Consider the following 27,956-nt stretch of genomic DNA (forward strand, 5'->3'; position numbering starts at 1 on the left):
AATTTGAAGACTGCATGGGCCATGAAAGTTCCAGAACACTTGTCTTACAACAACAATACCTGTTGTGTGACCTTACAGCAGTTACTGTCCTTGGTTATGGCCACTGCAGGAGTCAGAGTAGGGATCCCTTTCAACCAGATGCCCAATGAAAGTATCAGCTGACAGTTTTCTAAAAGGACATTAGTAATTTTTAGTTCAGTGCCCAAAGATTCTTTTTGAAGGGGAAAAAGGGCTTGGATAATATTAATAACATGTTTTGGATTTTTTATTTGCTCTGAAAGATAAAATTATTCTATGAAAATAAATCTACAGGACCTATAATTATTTGTATATGTACATGTGACTGGGAGTAAATGATAGCTCTCTCATCTTTAATTTTATATTTTTATCCTGTTAACTGGTTTCTTTTGCAAAAGACAAATTACTTCAAAGACTATTTAAAATAACAAATCATTATTTTTGTTAAAGGCTAATTTTCTTAGTTATTTACAATGTAAATAGCCTTTGGTCTTTAAGGTTTACATTTCATAATGGGGAGAATTAAGTTAATATTATTTTAGAGTCTTTTGTAACAGATACTCAATACCTTTACTTCAGGGGAAAGAACTGTATAAAATTTCAAATGCTCTGAAATTGCCAGTTTTGTTCTAGAATTCAAAACATACCCCATCACACCACCAGGAAATATAAGTCTTAGAAGAAAATAAAGGAAACACAAGACACCCACACACCCAAACAAGCAAGAATGCCAAAATCTTCTCCAACCACAATTATGTTTAATCTATGAAATAGTTTCCTTACAAATTAAGTAGTTTTTAGAGGAGTGACATTTACTATTGATGTGATCTGTTTGTTTAATATGACTGTAGTCAGAAAGGAAGTTGGGCCTGTTATTTTTCCAGAAATTGCAAAAAGTACCATCATTAAGAAAAGGAAGAGAAAGATTTGTACCCATCTTTTTGGGACATGTAAGGTGAGAGTGAAGTCTCACAGTTGGAGAATCTGTGGATGTTGTTGGAGTTGCTGGAGATGCTCTCTAGTAAGCGGGTAATCCCTCTTCCTCGAACACTGCTGTTGGGGCCAGAAATTTTCACCCCAGATGGGTAATAACCTAGAGTGTTGAAAAGATAATTAAACAGGCACAGCAACTTTACATTTGGTTTATAAAGAGGCATTTCAGTTAACTTCATCACACTGTAGGACTCTCACTAAGTCATAACTGAAAACCATGAGCAGAAGGCAAGTAGATGAAGAAAAAAATGTTTCCTTTTGTTTCTAGAACAAGAAACCCCAACTGAAGTTCTTTAGGTATCACTTGAAATTCCATGTAACTAGCTTTAGAAATTTCTTATCTCCCAAAACATATCATCTATCACATCAAAACCATGAAACTGTAGTCGCTATAAGAAAAACTTTTTAAAGAAATGTCCTGCACAAAAGTCTGAGGAATGTTACATTCCCCTAGTGACAAAAATATATAAATTTAAGTCATTTGTTTTAACTGCTAATTCCAAACAAAATGCTCTATGGCCTCCCAGATCTTTGTAAGGTTTAAGGTATAACCCCAATTTTATAAAAACTAAAGGTGCTCACCAGTGGATGTGTTTGACCTTTGTTCCTGATTATAAGAGTTGAAATGACAGAATCCTGGACTCTCAACTCTTAGCTTCTGTAAAGAACAGGAAAAATGTTTAATCCTTATCAATTATTAAATGGCCTACTTTAATTCTAAATTAAAAATGCAAACTACCATAAGTATTTCCCCAGTGTTTAGTCATGTTTCTATAAAGGAGACATGGTGACTCTGCAGAGTTTTTAGGGTCTCAGGCTTAAGAGAGATTATTGCTTATTTTTTTTTTAAAGATTATGACATGCTTCTTTGGTAAGAATGATTATAGAATAGGGCTGGCAAAATGGGCAAAGGTGCTTGTGTCAAGCTTGATGACCTGAGTTTGATCCCTGGAACCCATATGATAGGAGAGAACCAAGTCCTGTTCTCTGATATCCATATGTGCACTATGGCACACATGGGCAAGCATGCCTACACACACACACACACACACACACACACACACACACACACACACACACACACACACACACAGAGAGGTGAGGAAGAGGTGCAAAAAAGAATGACTCAGTAGAGGGAGCCCTAAAGATTCAAAAAAGTAAAATCATTGCAGCTGTGTCTTTGGTTAATGAAAGAACAAGATCTAATACATAAATTTTAAATTGGAGCGGAGAGTACTTAGTAATATCAGAGTAAAAGCAGAGAATAAAGTGGAAGCAAACAGGTGAATTGGTAGAATATGAAAATCTGTGATTGATTGCTTTCCTGGAGGCACCATCATCAGTATTGGCTAGAGCAAAAGTGGGGGGAAAAGGTGATAGAAATTGAAAGATAATAAATGAGAAATTAGACTAGAGAAATGATGACTGTAGGCAATGCCAATGAATTGATGAAGCTGATCATAAAGACATTAGTCATTATGGTGGTATGGAAGTTTCTTTCGTGTGTGTGTGTGTGTGTGTGTGTGTGTGTGTGTGTGTGTGTGTGTGTGTGTGTGTATGCATGCACATGTGTTGACTAAACTCAGGGACCTGTACATATCAGGCAAGTACTCCCCTCCATTATTTTAGTTTGAGACCAAATGGTCTCCCTTAGCTGCCCAGGCTGACTCTGAACTTGTATACTTCTTTTCTTAGACTCTAGAGTGCTGGGATTATAGTTGTTTGCTGCCATACTTGGCAGCATTGCTGTTTCATTCTAGATTCATTTCAATTCACAATAGGAGGAGTGGATGTAAAGAATTAGATTAAAAATCAGTATTAGTCTGTCAACCAAGCATGATAAAGAGGGTAAATTGAGTTTAGGTAAAGCAGTAAAGATAGACTAAAACCTTCTAATTTGGAATGGAAGGCAGTAAAGGCGGGAATAGAGGCGGTAATAAAAAAAAATGAACATGAGGCCACAGCTTTTTACACACAAATAGTGTTCTGGGATTGTTTAATGCAGTAGCTCTATAAAGGAGCCTAAGATAGTAGAGCTTTAAGTGAGCTTTAGGTCATAGCAGAGGTCAATAAATTGCTGGTACTGGGTTGCTAAAGGAAGATGGTGGGAGTCACAGACAAGGCTATTTGCAGTTGAGACTGGAAGCAATAGCACTGGGTATAGGATATGATCATAGGTTGGGGTCTTATATGGTATGGGAGAAGGCAGGACAGAAAGACACAGAACCAGGAGCTGGAAAGATTACTTTGTGGGAAAGTGAAAATAAAAATATTGGAAAACTGTTTGTTCATGGTTCAGTGTCACATTAATGGGAGACCCAACTGAAGTGCCCATTGATTCCCTAGTCAGGTTACCAGGTACTGTAGCACAGACAGCATGAGTTTTAAAACTTAGGGATTTTAGGAACACAGTCTAAAGAAGTCTAGAAGCTAAAAAAGAAACACAAAACAAACAAAAAAACCCCAAGAACCAAAAAACAAAGACACAACCTTTAAAACGAGAGAAGAAAATACACCTTCATTTGAAAATGTCAACAGAGAAACTGTTCTTAGAATCAAATTAGAAGCAAGCAAGAAACAAACAAATTTTCCCTCAAAGAGGTTACATATATCTAAGCTTCTGCTGCCAACAGAGGTCTCCTCACCTGGTAACGCCCTGCATCCAATACAACCATTTTGGGGGTCACACTATTGCTGGCTTCATAGTCTTGTAGTGGTACATGAGCTCCAGTGAGCTGGATTCCAAAGAGAGTGGCTAGAGAATTACTGATGCAGTACCTTTAAAAAAGAAGACATATCTCACTAGAGCAACTTCATCCAGTTCTCTAAAAGTATTCAAGTTTTCCAACAAAGGAAGCACCTCAGAGGTATTATTCTAATTTTGAGAAAAATCTAAAGATTCAGAGAGGAGAGATGGGAACAGGCAGCATTCAAACCATGAACATTATTACTGGTAAGCAATCTTCTGATCACACTAGATAAAATTTCAGGTTGCTACAGGGAATGGGAATGAGGGCAAGGGTAAGTAGGGTTCTCCAATGTTTAAGGAAAGAAGGCAGAAGAAATAAAACTACAACCATGAACAGTTAATCCTCAGAGTTAAGAAGCATTTGCATGGAGAAGTGCTAGAAGAGTAAATACCCAGAGACTTGAGGCTTGTTTTAGTTGGCTTCAACTGTCAACTTGATATAATAGCCTGGAGTCACCTGAGAAGAAAGCCTAAGTTGAGGAATTGCCTAGTCTAGACTGGTCTGTGGACACTGTCTTTGTTGTTAATAAACCCAGAGGCCAGGCTACATTGGCAGTACCAACTCTAGGCTGCATAAGAAACCTAGTTAAACATAAGCCTAGAGTGATCCAGCAAGTAGCATTCCTCCATGGTTCCCATTTCCTGCCTGAGTTCCTGCCCTAACATCCCTCAATAATGGGCTGTGACCTAGAAGTGTAAGATAATAAATCCTTTTCTCTCTTAAGTTGCTTTTGGTCATGGTGTTTGTCATACCACAAACTAGAACAAGACTATAGGCACTTTCACAACAAAACCAGTTTACAATTTTAGGGCACCATTACAAGAAAGTGATAATCCTTAATGCTTGCAGGAAATTCTCTCTCCTTAAGGGGCCCAAGAAGGAAAACCTCAAATGCTTCTGAAGAGTCACACAAACTGTTCAGTAGTAGTGATGTGGACAGAACAGTAAAAGTAACAAAGAGAAAACTACTTTTGTTTTCCCTGGGCTTCAGTAAGAAGCTGACACAAAGGACTCCCTGCAGAGCACAGCTGGAGGGGAAGGGATGGGGGGGGGACCTTCTCCCCATACTTACGCAATTTTCTTGCAAACAGCTAAAGCACAGAAGAGAATATCATTTTCTTCATGCCACTTGCACCTGTACAAAAGAAAAAAATATAAATAAAAGGAATTTAATGTACTAACAAGTGGTTGAGGATGGAGCTTGTAAGTCCCTGGTACCATCCCCAGTACAGAGAGAAAGGCAGCACTAACTGAAGTAGTTGAACTAAATGAACTGTTTAGGGTTTTTATATGCCAAATTTCCAACTCACCTAGCTGAGATCATTTAATAAAAGCTGACACCATTATTCAAAATTTCATACACTTTTTATATGGTTTGTGCATGTGCTTATGTGGCAGCCAGAGGGAAACTTGCAGAGTTGGTTCTTTTCTCTGCCAAGTGGGTTTCCAGGATCAAACTCTGATGGGCAAGCACCACTATTCACTCAGCTATTTTGCTGGCCCTCAAAGACTAATTTAATACACATTTAAAAATAGTATGTTAACTCTTCTCCAGTGAAAATTCTTAATTTGCAAACTACACATACCTATACAGTTATATTTTACCTTAAAATGAGGGTTCTATAGAAGCACAGTAACAATTAATGTTAACATATACTCAACCACTAAATGAATTGCACGCACTTTGCCAGGCATTGATCTAGGCATGAAAGTACTTTACTGAATGAAATCATCTCTGACAACACATATTTTCCTAGTGGGGAAGGCAGATCAAAAAGACATACAGATGTGCTTAATGAAAAATCCTAAAAAATGTTGACAACAACAACACTGTGAAGCAGAAACAAACAGTTTAGATGGAATGGTCAGCAAGGTACCACTGAGAAAGTGGTGTTTGAATGGAGACAAGAGGAAAAGTTGGAAAGGAAATGACCAAAGTCAAATGATTCAACCCAGTTACAGACACAGGAATAACACACTTTCATGAGAGCCAATACAAATGTGCTTTTCCACTAAGTACCATCTACTAAGACTGAGAACAGTATTGCTAACTATAAAGCTTACCTAAACTTAGCAAGAATCTTCATTTAAAACCACAAAAATGCCATACAGTAACTATAAAAGTTATTTATGCCAAGTGACAGTTAACTGATCTAACATCAATCTAAAAACTCCCCCTGTATTTTCAAAGACTAGTGATCCAATAAATATGAGGACAATCTAAATTGAGGACTGAAGAACTAAACTAAGTTTGTATACAACCATATGGAATTAGTTTTAGTTTTGGTTACTAGTTTTGTTCCTTGTCTAGAATTCAAGATAAGAGGACCTGCCCAGAACTGAACTCTGGTCCTCTGGAAGAGCAGTATAAACCATCTCTCCAGGCCCTCTGTAGACTGTAGTCAATTTATCTACCATCTACTCCCCAAACTCCTAATGCTACCTCATCCATGTATATGCAGCATAAAGGCTATTCACACTTTTTATTCCAAAAAGTCCTGGTGATTGCTTCTGTCCCTATTTCAGGTTAGAATTCCTCCTTCAAGGAAAACTCTCCATCACCCTATAGCAGTATTTCTAGAGACTCACTGGCTTTTGTTACTGTTCATGTATCACATCCCCCTTTCCTGAACCACCAAGGCTGCTGTCTACTGGCAAATGTCCTCTCTACTGTCCACTTCTCTGCCCATAGAAATTCCATCTTTCCAAAGAAACAGACAAAATACTCACTCCATAAATTTTGTAGTTTGAAAACCCTCACACTGAAGTAATCTGAAGTAACTTGTCTATAATCTCATTAGACATTACTCTCACAGTTTTAAAGGCTTCTTAGATAAGAAGTCTAGTGTCTTCACACATCTTACTGCTGTTATCAGACAGGAGACTAAGGGTAAGGACCACCATGTCACTCTTTCCCACATTTCTTACAGAACCTATTCCTCTAGTGCCTCATGTATTATTATACAATATAAAACCTCACCTCTTAATACTACTATAGTCAAGGTTTCTTCTGTTCAGATGGTGAATTAAATACATGCATATATTTATTTCTTGTCCCCAAAGTCTTTTGAAAATCAGTCAACTAGATGCACACAATAAAGGAGAAAAATACAAGCAGGTTTCTCTATAAAAGATAATTTAACAAAATTATGGAAATAAATGAAGAACAGTGACTTAGGAAGTCACTGCCTTTGTGGCTCACAGAATAGGCACGAAAGACAAGATCTCCAGAGGATCTGCCCATCAGAACTTTAGTAAGGTGCTAGGCTCATTCATGGACATGTTCATACCAAAAGCAGATATGGGATGAAGCATTTACCATGTACACTTGATGACCTGAGCTCAATCCCTGGAGCCAATGGTGGTAGGAAAAGACGTCATTTCCTCTATCCTTTCATATCCATACACAGGCACAGGCACACCCACACCATATATGCACACATATAAATATAGTATATTTAAGAAGGGATGATGCAGGCTATGAGGCTGAATTTCTGTTCAAAGAGCTAACACCACATGAGGGAATAAGCTCTTGAATTTAGGATTCTGCCTCCAATTTGCTAACCTCTTTTGTTGGTTTCCCCTGCAGTAAAGCTGATAGTTCCCACTACACAAGAGGACCAGTTATTTGGTTTTGAAGCCTCATTTCTAAATATAAACATAACCAAGGAAAATAAAATATTCAAAGAAAACACACAATGTGAAAAAGGCCACAGAAAGACAATTTACATTCCCAAAGAATAAGATAAATGAGGAACAAAAGTGAAGAAACAGACCTAACCCAGGAAGTAAGAAGTTCATGGCAGTCTGTGAAGTTATTGCACTCACCATGGCTTTGATTCTCACCTTCCAGCTTCCAGTCTTCATATGAACACTGACAATGACTATAATTTGTGTCATGGCTGTAATTTGTGTCACATAGCAACTATAGGCTTTGAGTGCTGATATCTCCACAGCCACAGCCTCTGCCCGAGCTTTATGATAATGGCAAAGCCTATTACTAAGAGTTGTGCATGAGTCCTCTAATGATCTCATCTACATACAATGGGTTCATCAGACACTGCACCAGTCTCTCCGAATATTCTAAACTTAATTCTTTCAACCCATCTAGCCAATCATGTGTTATTGTTTCCATTCTCAGTCCCTAGCTCTAGTCCTTAAGCAAGGTCTATTGCTCTTTACCAATCTAAAACCTAATCCTCTCTGTTACCACACCCTAGTTCCAAATCATTTATTGCTAGCTAATTTAATAATCATAGGCTCTATACTTTCTTATTTCCTTTCAATACTTCTGTAAAAAGAACCTCAGAGATCTTTAAGAAACCCAATCTATTTCCTGCTTGGTAAAATCCTATTTCTAACATGGCTCTCTTCATTTTTTTATCTTTCTTCTTAGCTTTCATATTACAATTTAAATGGTATTCTGGACCATTCATTTTGTACTCTCCCCTTCCACACACTTCTTGGTTGACTTTTAAAAGCACTTATTACAAGTTAAAATGTCGTTTTTTTTTAGTTATTGCAGTATCTTCCCTATGTTAGCTTTATGAACTCATGGAGAACATCAATTTTGCTGTTTGACTTCAGCATAAGTGCCTGGCATAGGAAATGATGTGTAATAAGTTTTGTTTTGACAGGGTCCTGGCTGGCCTGGAATGCCTATGTAGATCAGGATAGCCTTGCACTTGTAATAATCCTCCAGCCCCTGATTCTGAATGCTGGGGTTAGAGGTGTGTGCCATAGACTATGCCTGGGTCACTATTTGTTGATTAAAGGCTGTATTGCTTTAGTTAGCAGGCCAAAGACTTATAAGTTAACCCAAAGACAACTAGTTAGAAGAACAGGACAGTTATTACAATTCAAATATTTGAGCCTCCACAACAGTATGATAGCTACTACCTTATTACTTAAGTACTAAACTACATCAATATAAAATTTTGCCATTTCTCCTAGACCTTAAGATAATGGCTATCAGCCATTTACTACTAAGTCTTTTAGTAGGTACTTCAGAGCACTGTTTAAAATGTGTTCTATTGACCTATATTAAAACTTTATAATTAGTTTCTATAGCTTATTAAACGCAAATTCCCTCGAAATCTTATGACATTCTAAGTGCTCAGTGAAAGGCAGAGGCATCTGGTCCACACGCTTCACATGGTGGCTGCAGCACTGTCATCAGTCTCTCTGAACCCATCCCATGGCACAGGTCTCAAGAAATGCCTTACAGGAATGTTAGTACGCAGGTGTCTGCACTGGCCTGTCCTTGGGTTGACAGGATACACCCTACCTCAGCTGCAGCCACTAAGAGCACCACCTGTGCACAGTCATTACATTCCCTTTTAAAACGGCTCTGTCCACCTCCCATCTCTCTCTCTCTCTCTTCCCTCCTCTCTCTCTACCTCTCTCTCTGCCTCTCTTTCCTCTTCTGCTGCCCCCCCAGGCCAGTCTCCCCCCTTTTCTCTCCTCTCTCCTCCCTTCTTTTCCCATTCACTTTCCCCCAATTAAAAAACCCTCCACCCAAGCTCTGTCACATGAAGTCTTTTTCTAGAGCTGCCTTTTAAAATTACAACAGGAAAGCTATCTTAGTCTTGTTGAGCCTGCATTTACTGAACATTGTAATTCTTCTTTTAATAATCCATATTATACAAAACTATTCTACAGTTGCCATTTAAAGTGTATGGAAATAATTACCATGGCCTAAGCTTACATTTTGTGTGTGTATGTGTGTATACATATGTATACACAGTAATCATACAGTTGCAGCCTTTCAACATGTTGGGCAATATTTAAGAATTTTAGGAACTATTTGTCTCTGAAAACACTAATCTATGCTGGTAAGGTGAGGAAAAGGCCAAAACAGTTGTTAGGAAGAAAATTCCAGACAATATTGGGGATTCTTTTAAAACAAAGTGCCACTTACCTAAAATTCCTAAAATTCTTAAATATTGTCCAAAGTGTTGAAAGGCTGTAACTGTATGGTCTCTCTCTCCTCTCTCTCTCTCCTCTCTCTCTCTCTCTCTCTCTCTCTCTCTCTGTGTGTGTGTGTGTATACCCACCCACCTACCCCAATACTGCTAATGGCACAGGGGATAATACAGAATATAAATACAGACACCAAATACTTCTAAATATAAACTTTTAGAAATTCTTTATAAACTTTTAGAAATTCTTTAGTCAGTAACCAAAGTAACTGTATTGAATCTAAATATACTAATATCACATACTTCACAGACCAACAACAATGACAACAACAACAACAAAAATAGACAAGATTCTACAGAGGACAAAACACTAAATACTCAAATATAAAGAGAAAACTTAATATTGCAATGGGCAAATTGTTCACTCCTTCACTCTAAGTCTTTATGTCAACTTCAGAGTTCACAAAACTGTAGGGACAAAAGAAAATGGAAACAAGAGTGCCCAAGACTAAATGTAAATCATCCCCACTCCACATAAAAACTGAAGTAGAGACTTGGAAAGCTCTTATCTATAAGAAAGTGCCTATGTTGGTGGAGATTGGATGGAGAAGCACTCTTTATATACTGGATCAGTGGTTCTCAACCTTCCAATGGTACAACCCTTTAATACAATTCCTCGTGTTGTGGTGACTCCAACTATAACATTATTTTTACTACTATTTATCTGAGGATTTCTATTGCTGCAACCAAACACCAGACCAAAAGGCAGGTTGGAGATTAAATAGTTTATTTGGCTTATATTTCCACATTGATGTTCTTCACTGAAGGAAGCCAGGACAGGAACTCAATCAGGGCAGGAGCTCAGAGGCAGGAATTAATTCAGAGGGCATAGAGGCGAGTTGCTTACTGGCTTGCTCCCTATGGCTTGCTCAACCTGCTTTCTTATAGAACCACCAGCCCAAGGATGGCACCATCCACCATGGGCTGGGCCCTCCCCCATTGATCACTAAGTGAGAAAATGCCTTATAGCTGAATCTTATGGAAGCATTTCCTCAGCTGAGGCTCCTTTCTCTGATGACTCTAGCTTGTGTCAAGCTGACACAAAACCACCCACTACACTACCACACTACCTCATAACTGTAATTTTGCTACTGTTATGAGTTACAGTGTAAATATCTGCCATGTAAACAATCCCTGTGAAAGGATCATTTAACCCCAAAGGGACTGTGACTCACAGGGGAAAACTGCTTCACTGGATGATGGGGAGGAAAAGCCAAAGAATAAATTTAGGATCCTGTAGGGCCCCTGATGCCTATTACCCTCCCCCCCAAATCAGCCATGTTCTACTCAAGTCACTAGCAAATGTTAGTGTGAACCTATATGTTGGCTAATACACTGACAGAAGGGGGGGGCTCTTGAACTAAACTCACAAATATGTCAAAAATTGCCACCCAAGAGACAAAGGAAGAGAAGGCCTCATTCATAGAAAGATATTAGGACATTAAGAAACATAAAAGCACCTGGAACTTCAAAAACATCATGGGGAATTCTATTATAATATTCCACATAGAATTAAATTCTCACAAGTGAGTAAGAATATGGAAACATACTCTCAATAAGAAAAAATCAGAAGTAAACAATTTTTAAAATAAATATAAATGACTAGACTCAAATCAAAAACAGAAAATAATCTAAATAGATTATGAATTGCCCAAAGAAATACTGATTTATTCTGCAAAAGAAACTAAAAACAAAAAAACCCCCAGAACATTAGCAAATAATTAAAAAGTAAAAAGAGAAAATAAAATGAAAGAATATAGCAGCATGTATTATACATTTCCTTAAGAGTGGGAGAAAAATTATCACCCGTGAAAAAGTTCTAGGAACAGAAGTCAATTTCTGCACACTGAAATTGTTCATCAGACACCTCAGAAAGTGAACCTTAAATAGCAAAAACCGAGAGGAGCTACCAACACAAAGGATGGCAAAGTAGTAAAGTTTCCAGGCTACAAGAGTCAGAGTTAAGAAAATTTTAAACTTTGTAAAAGGAATACACAACACAATGGAGTTGTATTTTTTTAGGAATTGTGAACACAAAGTCAGACTGTGGAAATTTAACCACGAGGGGAGAAAAATGAACAGACACCAAATAGAGCAACCAGCTTAAAATTAGAGATGTATAAGGAGGTATGGAAACAGTAAATCTCTACTGTGAATAGATGATCTATCAAGAGGACAAAGAGTTAACTGAAGAAGAAAATCTGCAGACATGGTAACCTTTCTACTCCCAATACTCAGGAGCGTGAGGCAGAATGATCATGAGCTCAAGGTGCAAACTGATCCTGTAGGCCCATGCTTAGTGCTATCAGGAGGTGCCAGAAATTTATGTAAGAAACAAGGTGTAGTGTAGGATGTGGAGGCACAAATCTTTGATTCTAACACTCAGGAGGCAGAGGCAGGCAGATCTCTTAAATTTGAGGCCAGTCTGATTGACACAGTGAGGCCTTATCTTAAAAAGAAGTGGGTGTGAGTGGGAGACCCTCAGGTAGCTGAGGCTAGTGTGTCCATGAAGACTACTATAGAATACCAGTCTCCTTCCTCCTCTGTATTACTTTTCCAGTAATGATGCGAGGCAGTTTGCTTTACCACATACATTTCCCACTGCAAGGCATTGTCTGAACATAGCCACAAAAGCAAAGAGGCCAACTGATTATGAATTTGAACCTCTAAAATCAAAATCCCTTTTTCTTTATTGGCTGATTATTATCTTGGGTGTTGACTGAAGCAACAAAAAAACTGACTACCCAACAGGCAGTGTAGATCTTGTTGACAGAATCAAATCCTACAACCCAAAAGAATGGGTACAAAATATTCTCATGTGCTCACAGAATAGTTCATAAAATCGATTATATATTAAGTTATCAAAAATACCCTAAACATTAAATCTCTCTCACAGAGTTTTTGGTATAGCAATTGACATTGTTTGGTCTTAATACAAATACTCATAATTTACTAAAATAAACAAAATACAGGGCCTTTCCATCTGCTCATTTAAGATCATTTTAATTTGTTAGAGAAGAAATTAAACAATATTTATTCAAAATGACATTTCAGAATCTATAGGATATAATGAAACAGTGAAACTTTACTACCAAAAATTTTTGAGGCTATCTACCTTACAGGCATCTAAAAATATATTTTACCATGTGTACTTTCCCCAAAAAATACCAATCACTAAATTTACCCATCAGAATTATGAAGCTTAATTAAACCAGTTTCCACAGAAGTACAAAATTTCATAAGGAACTGCCCCTCAATAACACACCAGTAATAGGCCTTCAAACATATGAAAAATAAAGATATCACAAAGAATAGTGTTCATCTGATCAACAGAAAAACAACCTGTGTCCCTGGACACAACTCAAGATAAAGATTTAGTTCTCTCCCCAAGGTCATTTTTAAGCTTTTATACAGTTTCAATCAAGTGAGTGACACTTGTGAATACACACTGCTTAACAATGCTAGTGTTTTATACAACCAAAAGCTAATTAAGCCAACATGGAACATAAGCAAACAGCAATTTAGCTATTGTGAAAGTATGAAAAAGAAATAACCCAAGAGACTTTTGAGAAAATTACTGTGACTCTATCCTCAGACTAAAGTCAACTAGAAATGAGTCCTGAACTATCATGGTTCCACCAACACTTAAACTTCATTCAGTGCATCCAAAAACTCAAACAGTAAGACACATACTACATGGGTTCTCACTCAATACCATCCACCTTTGAAAGAACAAGGACCTATTGGAAAAACTGCTAATCCAAGGTTGAAGCTGAACAATAGATGAAGCTAGAATGTACCAGAAAGTAAAAGCACTTAATTTACCAAATAAGAACTCATAAATCTACACATAGGAAAAATGAAGGAGAAAAGCATTTTATTATAGAATTCTAACTAATAAATACTGAAGGAATCATTAAGAAAAGCACTCACTACCTTCACAAGCTTGGAAGGAACCATTCCAACTAAATCATCACTGAATGCCAGACTAGTATTTGACCATTTAAGGAATTAAATTGTTCTGCAAAAATACTTTACTTTTTGGGAGACTGAACCCTATTGCGTGGGATAATAAGATTCTGGGACACAATATAGGCTGACTGATGTTTATACAGGGAGAAATTACTTACACCAGAAACAGATGACTGGCGAGGGTTCCCGCTACAAGGACGCCCCCTGGATGCTCTCTGTCTCTGACCAGGAAGAGCCTGAGCTCAGGTCCAGGATCCCAGACATAGATCCCACAAGTCACGCCTACACCTGTGCCCACACTCCCCAATGGGCGTGGTAAGTGCAACAGGTGAGGAGGGCAGGGTGGATATCTCATTACAGAACCCAGGGCCTTATGTTATTATCTAGGTAGCACTCTACTGCTGAGCACATGTCAACCCATGTGCACAATAGTAACTGTTCAAAGGTGACTAACAGATCTATCTTAGACAAGTGTCCAAGTTCTCAATATCAGGAATAGTACACACTGATATAATATGCTTCCAAGTGTGACATATTGAGAATATGTAGTATTTTTTTTTGGTATTCCTTCTAAAATGTGTAATCTTAACCTAGTCATCAGGAAATACAAACCAACTCAAACTGAGAAACACTTCATAAACTAAGTGGATTTCACTTTTCAAAGAAATAAAGATTATAAGAGACTAAGAACCCCAGGAGTGCAACCCTGTAGCACTTGGGAGTCTGAAGCAGAAGGATCATGAATTCCAGGTAAGCCCAAGCAAAACATATGCACACACGACCAACAAAACGTCATCCAGAACTGGACTACTAATACTGTCTGATCTATAAAAGACACCACAAAAGAACTGGCAGTCTACGAACTTCAGTTTACATAATAGTACTGTGTGTCAAATGGCAATATTCTGACTTTGGTGCGCATTACTGTAAGAGAAATGTTATTCTAAGGAAATATTGGTGTACCTAGACACAAAGAAGCAGGGTGACTTCAATTTACTCTCAAGTAACTTAGAAAAGGTTATGTATGTATTTAGAGATAAATTATAATGAAAATGTGTTAATATATTAACAATTAAGGAAGCCAAGAGTATTATACTTTTAATTAATCTTTTATTTTTCAGTATATCTAGGATTTTTTCAAAATAAACATTTTGCCAGTTTAATTTACTTATCACTTTGTATAAATTATATATATGATGAAAACAATTTGATAAAATTAAAAATAAAGTCTAAATAAATCAAGAAGCATTCTTTTACTAACTGATAAAGAATAGTGTATTTGGCACGGGTTTTTGTTCTTGTTTTTAGTATAAAGTAGCAATGTATCTTTTCCATCAATTATCATAAGCTAAAAAATATATTAAATCTATCTAAAATTAAATTTCCCCAGTTTGGAGAGCACCTGCAGAGACCCGGGTTTGGTTCCCAGCAACAGAGGATCTAACACTCTGTCTGGTCTCCAGGGGTCACCAGGAACTCATGTAAATGTGCACATAGGCAAATATATGTAAGATATATGTAAAGACTATACATGAAAAAAACTTTTTATAAGTTATAAGATTTAACTGAAAAGTGATTCACAGAAGGCAAACAAAACCAAAAACTTCAAACCCAAAACCTAGTCCAAGCCTATATTCTCAGAATGTAGTTCAGAAAAGAAACCAACATCAGTGAATTGCAAAATCAAATACCTTGTGTTGCTAGAATAGTCCCACATGGCCACATCTAGGAGGCTTCTAACCCAGGTCTTAGAGGGCTCCTTGAGGAATTTTTGCTGGTAGATTCCCACGACAAGATCCTCTACAGTGAGAAGTTCTAGATCTTGCCTGATTTCTTCCATTAGTAAATAGAAAACATAATTAGTGAATTTGGGTATGCAGAACACATATGTCAAAAGAAACTATAGACTACACTTCTTGTATAACTCAGACTCTACTCACCTGATGCCCGCTCCATACGCTTCAAACACCAGTTGACTCTGGCTCTATCATCAGACTGCAGAGGGAAAATCATTACTTGTATTTTCTCCTTTTTTGAATTATTTTAATTAACACTGTCCTTTCAAATTTGAGTGTGTATAGAAAAGACAGACACTAATTGAAAAGTATATAAAAATAGCAAATATTAGAAAACATTAGTGCTATAATCAACTGGTCATATATACATACATATAATTTTTTTTTTTTTTTTGAGACAGGGTTTCTCTGTATTGCTTTCGAGCCTGTCCTGGAACGAGCTCTGTAGACCAGGCTGGCCTCAAACTCACAGAGATCACCTGCCTCTGCATCCCAAGTCCTGGGATTTAAGGTGTGTGCCACCAACGCCTGACTCATATATATAAATTTTAATACAGTTTATGAAAAGCAAGTAGACCAATGACAAAGTCAATGTTCAGATCATGTGATATGGTCATGGTAATATTTATAATACACAAAGAAAGTTTAGGACTCAATTCTTCACTACTATCCTGGAGAATATGGATAAAGCAAAAAGTTTTTTCTAAACATCACAAACAAGGATTAAGAGAATGAGTATCCATTTATTGGGCTAAAAAGATATTGAAGGTCTTTCAGAAGGAATCTGAATACTATACTCAGCTTTTGTTGCCTCCAAAGTTAGGAATTTAAAGGCCATACTAAATGCACACAAATCAATTCAGAATGAGCATGTTTTAAAACATAACTAACATGAAACTGAAATTCTTTTATTATCTTTTCAATTCTTCTGGTGTTTAAATGGTATCTTAAACTTTTTACTAGACATTACCTTGCAGTAAATAGGTGGCCAATTCCCTGGGTTTGGATGAATAAATTTATAAAGGTTTTTTAACACAGTTGCTTGGTCATGCCCGAATTCAAAGTTTGAAATAGGAATCTTGTGACTAGAATCACCTGAGGGAAATAAAGAGGTAGTTCAGCCACTGAGCAAGACAAATATTATCAGGTTGGGTATAGGAATGCAGGAGGAGAACAGTGGGTAATCTACCCACTCAAGCTTCTGGCTCTCTTTAGGGACCTTAAATACTTTAACTCAGTGTCTCATGCAGGTGGGGAATACAACGAATAATGAAGTCATTACTGAACCCACATGTTTCTTAATGACCAAGTGTTTGCATTGTTCCCATAATGCATGCATGCTGGTCTGAATGGGGGTGCAAAAGCATGTGGAGGCCTGAGAGTGCTATCAGGAATCACCCTGATCTCTTCTACCTTACTCAGTGAGGTGGGGTCTTTCCAACCAAAGCCTGCTGATATGACTAATCTCTAGGGATCTGCTGTCTCTGCCTGGGGCTGGAATGACAGGCACCAGGCTTTTAGGGTAGGTTCTGGCTATCTAAATGCTTGGCCCCACACTTGTACAGCAAGCACTTTATAATCGGTGAGCAAATTGCTCTAGCCTGTTTTCACTAAAAGAAATATTCACATACATACGTGCGTGCATGTGTGTGAGAACAAGCATGTGGAGTTCAGAGGGCAACCTACAGGAGTTGATTCCTTTCCATGTGGGTTCCAGGATTAAACTCAAATATTTAGGCTTAGCATGATCCATGACTGCTTTTTAAAAAGAAGTTATGTGGCTGAAGAGATGGGTCTGTGGTTAGAAGCACTGGCTACTTTTCCAGAGAGCCAAGTTGCTAATCTCAGCATCTATACAGCACTAACATTTTGTAACTCCAGTTCCAGGGGACCCAGCCCCCTACTTCTAGCCTCAGTGGATACCCATACACATTAAAAATAATAATCCTTAAAAAAAAAAAACAATATGAAGAACTCCACACCTCTGGGGGGAAAAACAAAGGACCAAGTAAATTCAGATGAACACACACACACACACACACACACACACACACACACACACACACACTGACGTAGATATTAGCAGCACAAACATGACAGCACTTAAGACTTACTGATAAACGAGTAAAACGTTAGGAAACTCTAAAGGCTAGTTTTAGATCACTTGTCAATTCTACAAATAGCTGATGGTTGAGCAAAGTGCTTTTAGAACCTATAATTACAATTCCTAAGTCCACTGTCTCAAAAGAGCAAATACACCTCTGATGAAGGTACACAGAGACAGGAAGGAGAACCAAAACAAAATTCATAGAAAGGTACCCAAAATTTTCTTTGGTGTAGAAGTTAATAGACAGATTTAAAAAGAAGAAAAATATTATGCTTATGTTTGAACAAAATTCCTATCAAATTATGCAAATTTAATATGTAGATATAAAATTGCAGACTATAAAAAATGAAGTTCAGCTTTGCATAATGACAAGAGGAAAAGCTCAACAAGTGGAAAGTCTAATTCAGAGTACTACAGAGAACAATGTAATGAAGAATTGGGAGCCTGGAGTCTTGGGAAGGAATAAATGCTGGAGAGCTGAGGAAGCAAAGATTTAAAGGCTCAGACACAGAGTTTTTTAGCATACTCAGTAAAAATTTAAGACTTTCTATTACTATTGTGTAAATAAAATGTTAAACATAGTGGTACATATTCGTAGTCAAAGATCAACACCTCACTGTCATCTCTACACAATCTGAGGCCAGAGTGGGTTACTAGAGACCTTATATAAAAAGTAGTAATAAAATCTATTGTTCACTGATTATGCTACAAATTCCACTGATTATGCACCAAATCCTTTGGTGGTAATCTGTCTACTCTCTCTCTCTCTCTCTTTCTTCATTAAAGAGAGATGGATTAGTCCTTGTAATGTTTAAAGCATAATTTAAATTACCTCAATCCCTGCCCATGCATTAAGATAATCTTAGATGCCTCCTGACTTGTTTTCTGCCAGACACAATATAAACATTCTTTGGATAAGAATAATATGACCATTTACTCACACAGTGCACAGGAGGGCTATATCTGATAAACATGATAGCCAAGAGACTATGAAAACAGATCAACAAAGATAATTGTAATAAGATTACTGACACAAGACTGTAAAAACAACCAGGTATCTTCTGTTCAAAGAAATAAATTTATTTATACTTTTCAAACACCTAGAAACCAAATTTAAACGCAATTAAAATAAACCCCATAACCCATTTTCCCTCACCTTTTATAATAGCAAAATAATCCTAACAACCGAATCAGGGTTGTCAATAGCAACACAAATGCACTACTCTAAGACAATGATGAATGAGCAAGCCAAACTCAACAATTAAGGCACCTCTGGTTACCATGTTGAGTTGCTCTCAAGTGCAAAAACAGTTTACACTGGTAAATCACCATATAAATAAAATACTGGAGATTTGAAAGAGCATCCTTATTAAAATATTGTCATCCATCATCAAGTTGGAAACAGAAGGAAGTTCTTCTTTTCAGATGCATTAAATACAAAGACTGTAACAGTGACTTACAGTGTAGACTATTAATCAGCAGCCATCTCCCCACCAGCCAACTGAAAACAGCACATCCCCAGCACCATGCAGTCTCTCTGCACTCTCCCTGGTTCTTTATAAAAGAAGGGTTCTGAATTTTGTTAGTCATTATCTTTACTGAATAATTTTACTATATACATATTTTAAGTATTTTGTTTTAATAGACATGTACCTATATATAAAGTGTTCACAGCACACTTAAGGAAGTGTGCACAGCAAAAATAAGGGCAGTCTGGGCAAAGAACCTGTTGGTGAAAAACTGGAAACTAAAGATCCTAGCCTTCATACAATGCAAAACCAAGTAAATAACCAGAAGATGCAATTCAAAACATGGCACTTGTAACAAAAATCGGCATGGTGATTTAGGCAACTCAGGAGGCAGAGGCACAAGGACTGCTCCAAATATTATATCTATTTTAAATAGGGAGTTCTAGGTCAGCCAAGTGAGATCCCCATCTCAAATAAAAAGCTACTAAGATTATTAACAACTTTATTTAAAAAATGTAGACCTGAAGAAACAAGTGTTCATGTTCACAAATGGAAAGGCAACATGATGAAAGTTATCTTTTTCTCCAAAATGACCTAAATATTTACAGGTGGTCCCAATCTATCAACAAGGCTTTTTTTTGGTGAAGTATAAAAAACTGATTCCAAACTGTGGATGAAAAATAGGAGTCAAAAATAGCTATGATATTACAGAATAAGGTCAGGGGAGCTATCTAAAGATTTTAAAACTGTTATGCTTAATTAAGAATATAATAGTCAAGCCACTCCCCCCAAAACAAAATGCTAGTAGATCAAAAATAGAAAACAAGCAGAAGTAAGATTTGACCTAATGGACACTACCTATTGGGGGAATGGGTTATTCAATAAATGATGCCAAGACAACTGATTGTCTGCAGGAGAAAACAATGAAATTGTCATCTCATAGCATATACAAGTCAATTCCAGGTGGAATAATTCTCAAATACAAAAAACAAACTTGGCAAATTTTAGAAGAAAACAGGAGACTAACCTTCAGCAGTTGATAAAAAAAAAAAAAAAATTGGCTGACTTGCTAAACTAACACACAACACTTGTGCTTATCAAAGGGCACTGCACAGGACAAAAGATGTAGCTCAGTGGTAGAGTACTTGCTTAGCAAGCATAAGACTTGGGGTTCAGTACCCAATCCTGAAACTTAAGAGAGCTCATATAGAGTGAACAATGTAAGGCTCAGGCTGAGAAAGCCATTTTCACAATAAATGAGTAAGTTCTATAATAAATACAATGTAAGAAAAAATGTACTTAAAATATAGGTACATGTCTATTAAAACAAAATACTTAAAATATGTATATAGTAACATTATTCAGAAAAGATGACGACTAACAAAATTCAGAACCCTTGTTTTATAAAGAAAAAGGGAGAGTGCAGGGAGACTGCATGGTGCTGGGGATGTGCTGTTTTCAGTTGGCTGGTGGGGAGATGGCTGCTGATTAATAGTCTACACTGTAAGTCACTGTTACAGTCTTTGTATTTAATGCATCTGAAAAGTCAATGGATCTTTCATATAGAAGGCTGCAATCAGGATTCAAAGCTCTGCTTCTTTTAAAGCAGTACTTCTCTAAAGAAAAACCATTGTGAAATGAACATAGGTTGAGCTCTTCTGAAACACCAGGCAGCACAATGTCTTTGAAAGATGTTTATTTATTTAGGCAAGAAGCACATGTGGGTCCTGGGGATCGAACTCAGGTCATCTTGTTTGGTGACAAGCACTTTTTCCCACTGAGCCATCTCACTAGCCCTAAGAAATCTTTGTGCATATCCGTTGGCTACTGCTTAAACAGATCACATCAACATGTAAATTTGGCTTGGTATATTATTCTATGCACCCTGGTCTTCTCCAAATCAGTGCAGATACATTAGCACAGGAATTTTTAGGTACTATGTCAACACAGCTGTCACTCTAACCATCATTTATCTTATTCAATTGGCAGATTTCCCAGGATTATTTAATTGGCAACTTAAGACATGCTTAAATTGGCAAGCTCCAAACATTTTAAGTTTGAATGAGAAACACTATCTTGTTTCAATTAGCTGGAATAATAAATTAAGAGTCATTTCCAGCTGTGGATGCAGCTCAGCAGGAGGGCCTTTGCCTGGCTGCACAAGGACTGCCTAGGTTTGGTCCTCAGCATGAGAAAAAAGAAAATGTTTCTGGCCTTTATAGATATAGATAAGATAGAGACAGCTTTTAAAGAAAGGAAGGATACTTTGTGTTCATTTATTTAATAGGAAAATACTGCAAAAACATGCAATGAAATATTTAAAGGTTTATCAACATCAAGATAGCAAAGAAATGGTTTTAGTGATAACTATAAACAAATAAGTGACACATAGCAGGAAGGCAACGTATTCATTCAAATGATGAATGAACCAAAATCATGTTTTCAAGCACAAACATGAAAATTAAGTCAGAAACTAGGTTTCGTAAAATTGTGTTTGGGCTTTTGTTTTGAGTTTTGAGAAAGTCTTGCCCTGTAGCCCATGCTAGCCTCAAACAATGGGTGATCCACCTCTGCCTTAAGTCTTCTAAGCTCTGGAATTAGATTTACCTTATTTTTATTTATGTCTATGTGTGTATGCCTGTGAACATTGAGTGTAGGTGTGTATAGAGGTCAGAAGAGGCAAGGGATCCCTCAGCTGTGAGCTGCCTGATGTAGCGCTCAAAACTGAACTCCTGTCCTCTAGGAGAGTATAGCATCCTCCAATGGCTGAGCCACCTCTGAAGCCCTTCCATTTGTTTTAACTACCATCTATTTAGTAGCACAATGCCCTTAAATAATGTAACTTTGGGATATCATGAAGTATTTTTCTGTATAAGCTTCATTTTCTATTTTATATATATATAAGGAAGCATAACTAAAAAAGAAAAATATCTTAAACTCTTTAGCCCACAGTCTACAACTTTAGTTGCGGCACAAATAATAAATTCATACTTTTCTTTTTTTCCTAAGCCACACAAATTCAATAATATAAAGGGAAAGTATAAAATACATGCAGTAAAAACAGCATGATAGAGCCAAAGACAGCTCAACAGGTAAAAGTATTTGTCTTGTACGACAACCTGAGTTCAATCCTTAAAACTCACAAAAAAAAAAAAAAAAAAAAAAAAAAAAAAAAAACTGGACATGGAGATCATCTGTAATCTTAGCACTGAGATGGAGGACAGAGTTAATATAATCTGCCAGAAACTCATAATCCAGTTGGCAGAAACAAGAGGGATCATGTCTCAACAAGGTGGAAGGCAAGACCTGACTCCCTAAGGTTGTCCTCTGATCTGCACATGTGTATGGTGGCCCCCCTCACACAGCTAGCATTATAAAAGTTACCATATGCCTGTTACAGTAGACCTGACAAACGTTTGTTTTTAATGCTTCTAGTAGGCTAGTTAACCACATTTTAAGTTAAACTATACATGCAAGAATTAAATGGTTCCTTAAACAATATACTGAATGAATCTCAATTTAATATAAAACTACCATGATTTTCATTTTAATGAAATAGGAAACTGCTAAAACAGATAGTAAGAATTTAGCTCTAATCTTAGATAAATTTAGTCATAGTCAAGCTTTTTGGTTACAAAATACTTAAAAGCATGATTTCCTCATTCCATACTCAAAATTGCTCCACTCTGAGCTTGAAGCATGAATTCTAAAATAAAGTTTTAAAACAGACATTGCAAAAAAAAAAAAAAATTTAAAAAAAAATAAAACAGACATTGCTCATAAATGGATCTAAGTTTCAGAGAATCTAAAACTTCCCATGATTTTCCTAAGAGCCTGGCTGCTATACCAACAGCTGACCTTGGAACTCCATGGATATATAGCAATATGCTTACTTCCTTAGAACAGAGTTCATACATACATACATATAAGTCAGCAAAGTTTTAAACATTTTGAGTTCAGCTCTATGACAAAATAGTTGCCTAGCATGTGTGAGGCCCCTGTTCAGCTCCCAGTAGCAGGAGTGTGCCTGTGTAGGTTTAAAGTTTTAAAGATCATCCTGCTTATCATTCCCTATAGCTTACATGTTCTAGGTTAAAAGAGTGAGTCTTAATAGGGCTGCACACACTCAGCCCCTCTTATCCCAATTATTTTATACTATACTTACTTGCAGCCTGGCAATGGAATCGAAATCCTCGTGGAATTTCACCTACAATACAAAGTGTTCTGTTAAGAACCAAAAATGTGGAAGTTCTCTTACTTGTGCTAAAGTAATTACTTCACATGATAGCCAAGTTTCAATGTGGGTAATCTTTATTATGTTAAAATACAAGATTAAAACTTGATATAGTCTTTTCTATTTTTTGTCATTTCCTTTTGTCTTGATTGTTGTTGCTTAAATAAAAGGTAGGATGACTAAATAATTTCTACATATTTTTCAAAATACCTCTTTATGGAAAGTTGTTCCTTCCAGGGAAATTATACTAGGGAAAGAAAATTCATGCAAAAGGACTTCTAGTTAGGGGTCCATGAAGGGCTTGAGGGTGGTAAAGCCTGTTATACCTCAAGCATACACACATTTTTCAGAATGAAGAATATCAAAATTTTATCTTTTCAGTGTTTCATAATCCACACACCACAAAATATAAAAACTGTATGACTTGTCCTATGCAGAAACGTCCACAATAATAATTAACTTTGCCACCCTCTGAGAATAAAGATGTCCAAATTAATTTTAAAGCACTTTCCTATCTTGATACATTTCTCCTTTTCTGAGTTCAAGGATATGGTGGTTCCTTTAACTGCTCTCTTTTCTCTTGGGAACTGGATAGATCTGACATCCTTGTAACTACCTGTTTTTCATTTGCTTTTTTTTTTTCAGACAGGGAATCAATGTAGCCTAATCTTCTTGCCTCATCCTTCTTCCTGAATGAGTGCTGGGATCACAGGCTTGAGTCTCCCCTGGGCTATTGTCTTGCTTTTAGTGGAGATATAATAGTGGAAAAGGAGATGGCTAAGGATGTTTAGAGAGCTGTGCTATCTCCACACTGTTTCAAATAGTTTCTACAGACACCTTACAAATGATCTAGCTTGTTCAGAAAAAGGTTTTCTCAAGGTTACAAAGCAGTATCAGCTTTAAACTAACCACCACTAAGGTGAAGGATAGGATAATGAAAGAAAAGAACAAGGCATAAAACAGAAAAATCCCAAGATGTAAGGCCCTGGGTAAACAAATGGCAGGCTGTGCATTTTTGAGGTACTCGATCCTCTGAATTCTAAGGGTCACTGAAGAGGAAAAGATTCAATTAACCAGCCACAACACCACCTAATTCCCAATAGTTTAACAGGCATTATATCTACACACATCTTAAAAATTCAGCTGTACTTCAGCTTTTAAAAAAACAACTAATAAATGAAGTCAGTTAAAAAAAATCATGTATTTTTAGGCTCTATCAAATACTGGCTACTAACCTGGATGGATAAAGCTGTGGAAGTCTGCCATAATACCTTCCTGGAGGGAGTATTTAACACAGCCAATTTCACAAGGGAGGAAGCGTTGCTCACAATGAGGAGGTAGCTCACCATGGCTAAAAATGTTCAGAAAATAAAAAATGCCTCCAAGGAGAGCTGAAAAACAAAACAAAACAAAAACCCAAGACTGTTAGAAACACTTTTACACAGGTATGTGTTCCCATATTTCTTAGTGCATTATAGAAAATTCAATTATACCAAGTAAAAACTTTACAATCACATTTATCAAGAATTTAAGTAGTAACCATTTCTTTATAAAGCAACAGAATCATTCAGTCTTGCTTCTACATAATTCAACTACAGAGTAGCACTGAATTTCAACAACATAATAAAAGTTGTGACATCTTTGCAACACATAGATTTTGGAAATAAAGTCCAACAGAACAAGTAAAACTAGCTGTGAAAAATTTATTTCTCTGCTTTTGTACTTTCTGCCAGTATACAGAAGACCACCTATAAAACAAGAGAACTATGTGGATTGGTACAGTCCACTCAAGACCAATGTTAAAAGTCTGTATTAAACAAAGAACACAATAAAAACAGCCAAGAGGAACAGCAAAAGCCCTTTATTAGCTATGTTCTCTTCTAGGGTAGGAAAATAATTTATCCTTGCTTCAAGTCTGCCCACCCCAGAATATTTAAAAATTCTTAGCCTCCTCCCCTTTTTTGAGACAGGGTGTCTCTGTGCAGCCCTAGCTGTCCTGAAACTCACTCTGTAGACCAGACTGGCCTGCAACTCACATAGATCCTCCCGCATATGCCACCATACCCAGCCAACATTCTTTATTCTTAATTGGTAAATAATATTAGGACACCTTTATGAGTTACCATAAGGGCTTCAACAAATTTATAAAATGTGGGATGATTAATTCAGGCTGGTTAGCATATCCATCAATCCATAACCTTTTATTCTTGTAGTTCAAAATTTAAAGTCTCTTCTCTTACAAGGCTGTGTAATAGGTCAAAAGCCTAACTCTTTCTGTCTACCTATAACCTAAGTGTGGAAGCTACAAAGACACCTAAGAATTATGTTTAATAATGTATGAACTGGTAGAAGCCAAGAGAGACTTGTTAAAAACAAGTTCCAGTATTATTTCCACAAGTGCAAATCAGTTCATCCTGTATAACACTAGTGCTATAATATCTAAACCATTATAGTCAATTATTTTGAAATGTAAGATCAAAATGAATAAAACACATTTTGGGGGTGGGATGCACATACCCAGGTATGTCTTTGAGGCAATCAAAAGTCAACCTCTAGTGTCATTGTTTAGATGTCCATATTTGTCTGAGATGGGACTTGCGGCTTGCCAATTAGACTAGGCTGCCTAGGCATCCTACCCATCTCCACCTCCCTCAAACCACCACCACACCTCACTTTTTATATACATGTTGCCCTCCATGTTTGCATGGCCAACGCTGTCCTAATTGAGCCATCTTCCCCCACCGCCCAGATGACTTTTTTTTAATTGTTCAATATGCCACCCAAATCCAAGCATAACTGGTATTTTAGGAATACTCTACCTTGATCACTTTTTATAGACAAATTTGACATATCAGGGGGAGAAACACTTGGTTTTGGTACAAGCATGCCTGGCCTCCTCAGTGGTGTAGATATGAATTTCTGAAAGAGAATTTGCAATCAAATACTTTAAACAGATCTACTGCTGAATACTTCACATACTTAAATTTAACAAAGTCACTTCAAAATTGCTCGTGGACTACTTCAGCATTCTCTCACAGTCAACGAAAAGACATTTATCAGCAACAGCAGCAGTCAATGGCAGACAGCCGCAAACCTACAAATACTACAAATAAGGTGGGTGGTAAATGAACTACAGCTGAAAGCCATTTGTTCACCACTGATCATCTCAAATCCCCGAGTCACTTTCTACCCAATGCCAGGCCAGTGGTCAAAGTAGTATTTTTGAAAGAAAAGCAAACCAAACCTCCAATCCTGTAATACTGCCTGGTTTTTACTTCAAAGTAAAAGCCAGAGCACCTTGCTCCTCCAAGTAACAAGACCCCCCCCCCCACACCAAGTTCTAAGGAGAATGCTTTAAAAATTATTCTTTTCTTTCTTTCTTTCTTTTTTTACATGTACAGGTGTTTGCCAGCATGTATGTCACGTGTGTGTAGCACCTTGTTTGCCAGCATGTATGTCACATGTGTGTAGCACCAGTGTAGGCCAGAAGAGGGCATCAGAATTCCCTGGAACTGGAGTTATTGATGATTGTGAGAGCCACCACATGAGTGCTGGGACTCAAACCTGGGTCCTTTGTAAGAGTTAGTCTGTGCTCCTAATCCCTGAGCCATCTCCAGCCCCTTGAGGAGAAATATTTTTTAAGAAATTATAATGACAAGTAAAATCTAAGTTTACAATCACAAGAACATCACAAATCCACCCGACTTAAAACAGAAACCTACTATATTAAAAATAATTTGCCAGACTTTGGAATTTCAATCCAATGCCAACAGTTCAAGAATGAAATGAAGCTGAACTACTTCTAAGTACGAAAAGTGTTTGAAAAGCTGTCTAACCGTTAAGAATAGAAAGGGACTCTGGGAGTCCTGAACACGATCCCCTCCTATCATCTGGGGTTTCTGCACTGCCTCGAAGCTTCCCGACGGTTCTCGGGCTCCTCCGCGGTGGGAGCCCAGGGTGGGCAGAAAGGGGGGCTGGCCTTACCTGCTTCTCTGAAGGCCCAGAATCCTTTCCCTGGGCTGCTCTCCATTCCCGAGCCATTTCTGAGTATTTCTCCTTCTCATCCTCCCTCAGGAGCTTTGGGAGAAGAGGGAGACAAGAGAGGGAGGCGGTGAGGCGTCCGTTCCACGCCCCGGTTCTCGAAGGTTCTGTCGGTTGGTCCGGCCGGAGGAAGGGCCGGTCCCCTCCACAGACGCCCGCAGGCTGGGTCCCCACCGCCCTCCCCGCAGCCCAACTGCCCGAGGCCTCACCGCCCAGTCGGCCGAGCAGTAGGGGATGGCATCAGCCACACGGGCCACGGGCAGGCCTCGCCGGCGCAGTTCGGGAATCTTCTCCTGCACGAAGAAATAGTAGGCATTGCGGCTGGCCCTGCGGTTGGGCATGGCGTCGTCGGGCCTCGACGCCCTCCAGAGGCACAGCAAGCAGCCGGCGCCCTCGGCGGGCTCCCGCCCTTAGTAACCGAGCTCGGCGCCTGCGCGCGCTCCTGCCCTGCGCTGGACCAATCAGCGCGCAGCGCGCAGCCGCATTGGCCCCCGTGTGTGGGGGGGCAAAAAAACAGCCCGAAACTGGAAGATTCCACCTCGTGCGGAGGCCGAGGGGGCGGGGAGGAAGGAGGAGTGAGGCGCAGGTGGAGAGC

General features: G+C 37.9%; 1 protein-coding gene across 1 annotated transcript; it reads right to left on the reverse strand.

The window, feature by feature from the left end:
* Positions 1–754: 754 nt before the first annotated feature.
* Positions 755–27,864, reverse strand: Mael (maelstrom spermatogenic transposon silencer). Its single transcript, XM_051186184.1, has 12 exons — positions 27,571–27,864; positions 27,305–27,397; positions 26,140–26,239; positions 24,556–24,711; positions 23,252–23,293; positions 16,481–16,605; positions 15,655–15,709; positions 15,406–15,547; positions 4,834–4,896; positions 3,657–3,789; positions 1,594–1,669; positions 755–1,111 (listed from the first exon to the last, which is right to left on the reverse strand). The coding sequence occupies exons 1-12, from the start codon at positions 27,700–27,702 to the stop codon at positions 924–926; spliced, it is 1,305 nt and encodes a 434-aa protein (XP_051042141.1). The 5' UTR covers positions 27,703–27,864; the 3' UTR covers positions 755–923.
* Positions 27,865–27,956: the final 92 nt, after the last annotated feature.

Source organism: Phodopus roborovskii, unplaced genomic scaffold, assembly GCF_943737965.1.
Source record: "Phodopus roborovskii unplaced genomic scaffold, PHOROB, whole genome shotgun sequence".
Classification (NCBI taxonomy): Eukaryota; Metazoa; Chordata; class Mammalia; order Rodentia; family Cricetidae; genus Phodopus; species Phodopus roborovskii.

What these genes read in the sequence shown, in the direction of transcription:
- Mael (XM_051186184.1), bottom strand. Translation starts at nt 27,702, where the DNA reads ATGCCCAACCGCAGGGCCAGCCGCAATGCCTACTATTTCTTCGTGCAG. An exon ending in GGCCACCTATTTACTGCAAG is followed by an intron (nt 15,710 to 16,480) that starts GTAATGTCTAGT and finishes TTCCCTCTGCAG; the next exon opens with TCTGATGATAGAGCCAGAGT. An exon ending in GCTGTTTGCAAGAAAATTGC is followed by an intron (nt 3,790 to 4,833) that starts GTAAGTATGGGG and finishes TCTTTTTTAAAG; the next exon opens with GTACTGCATCAGTAATTCTC.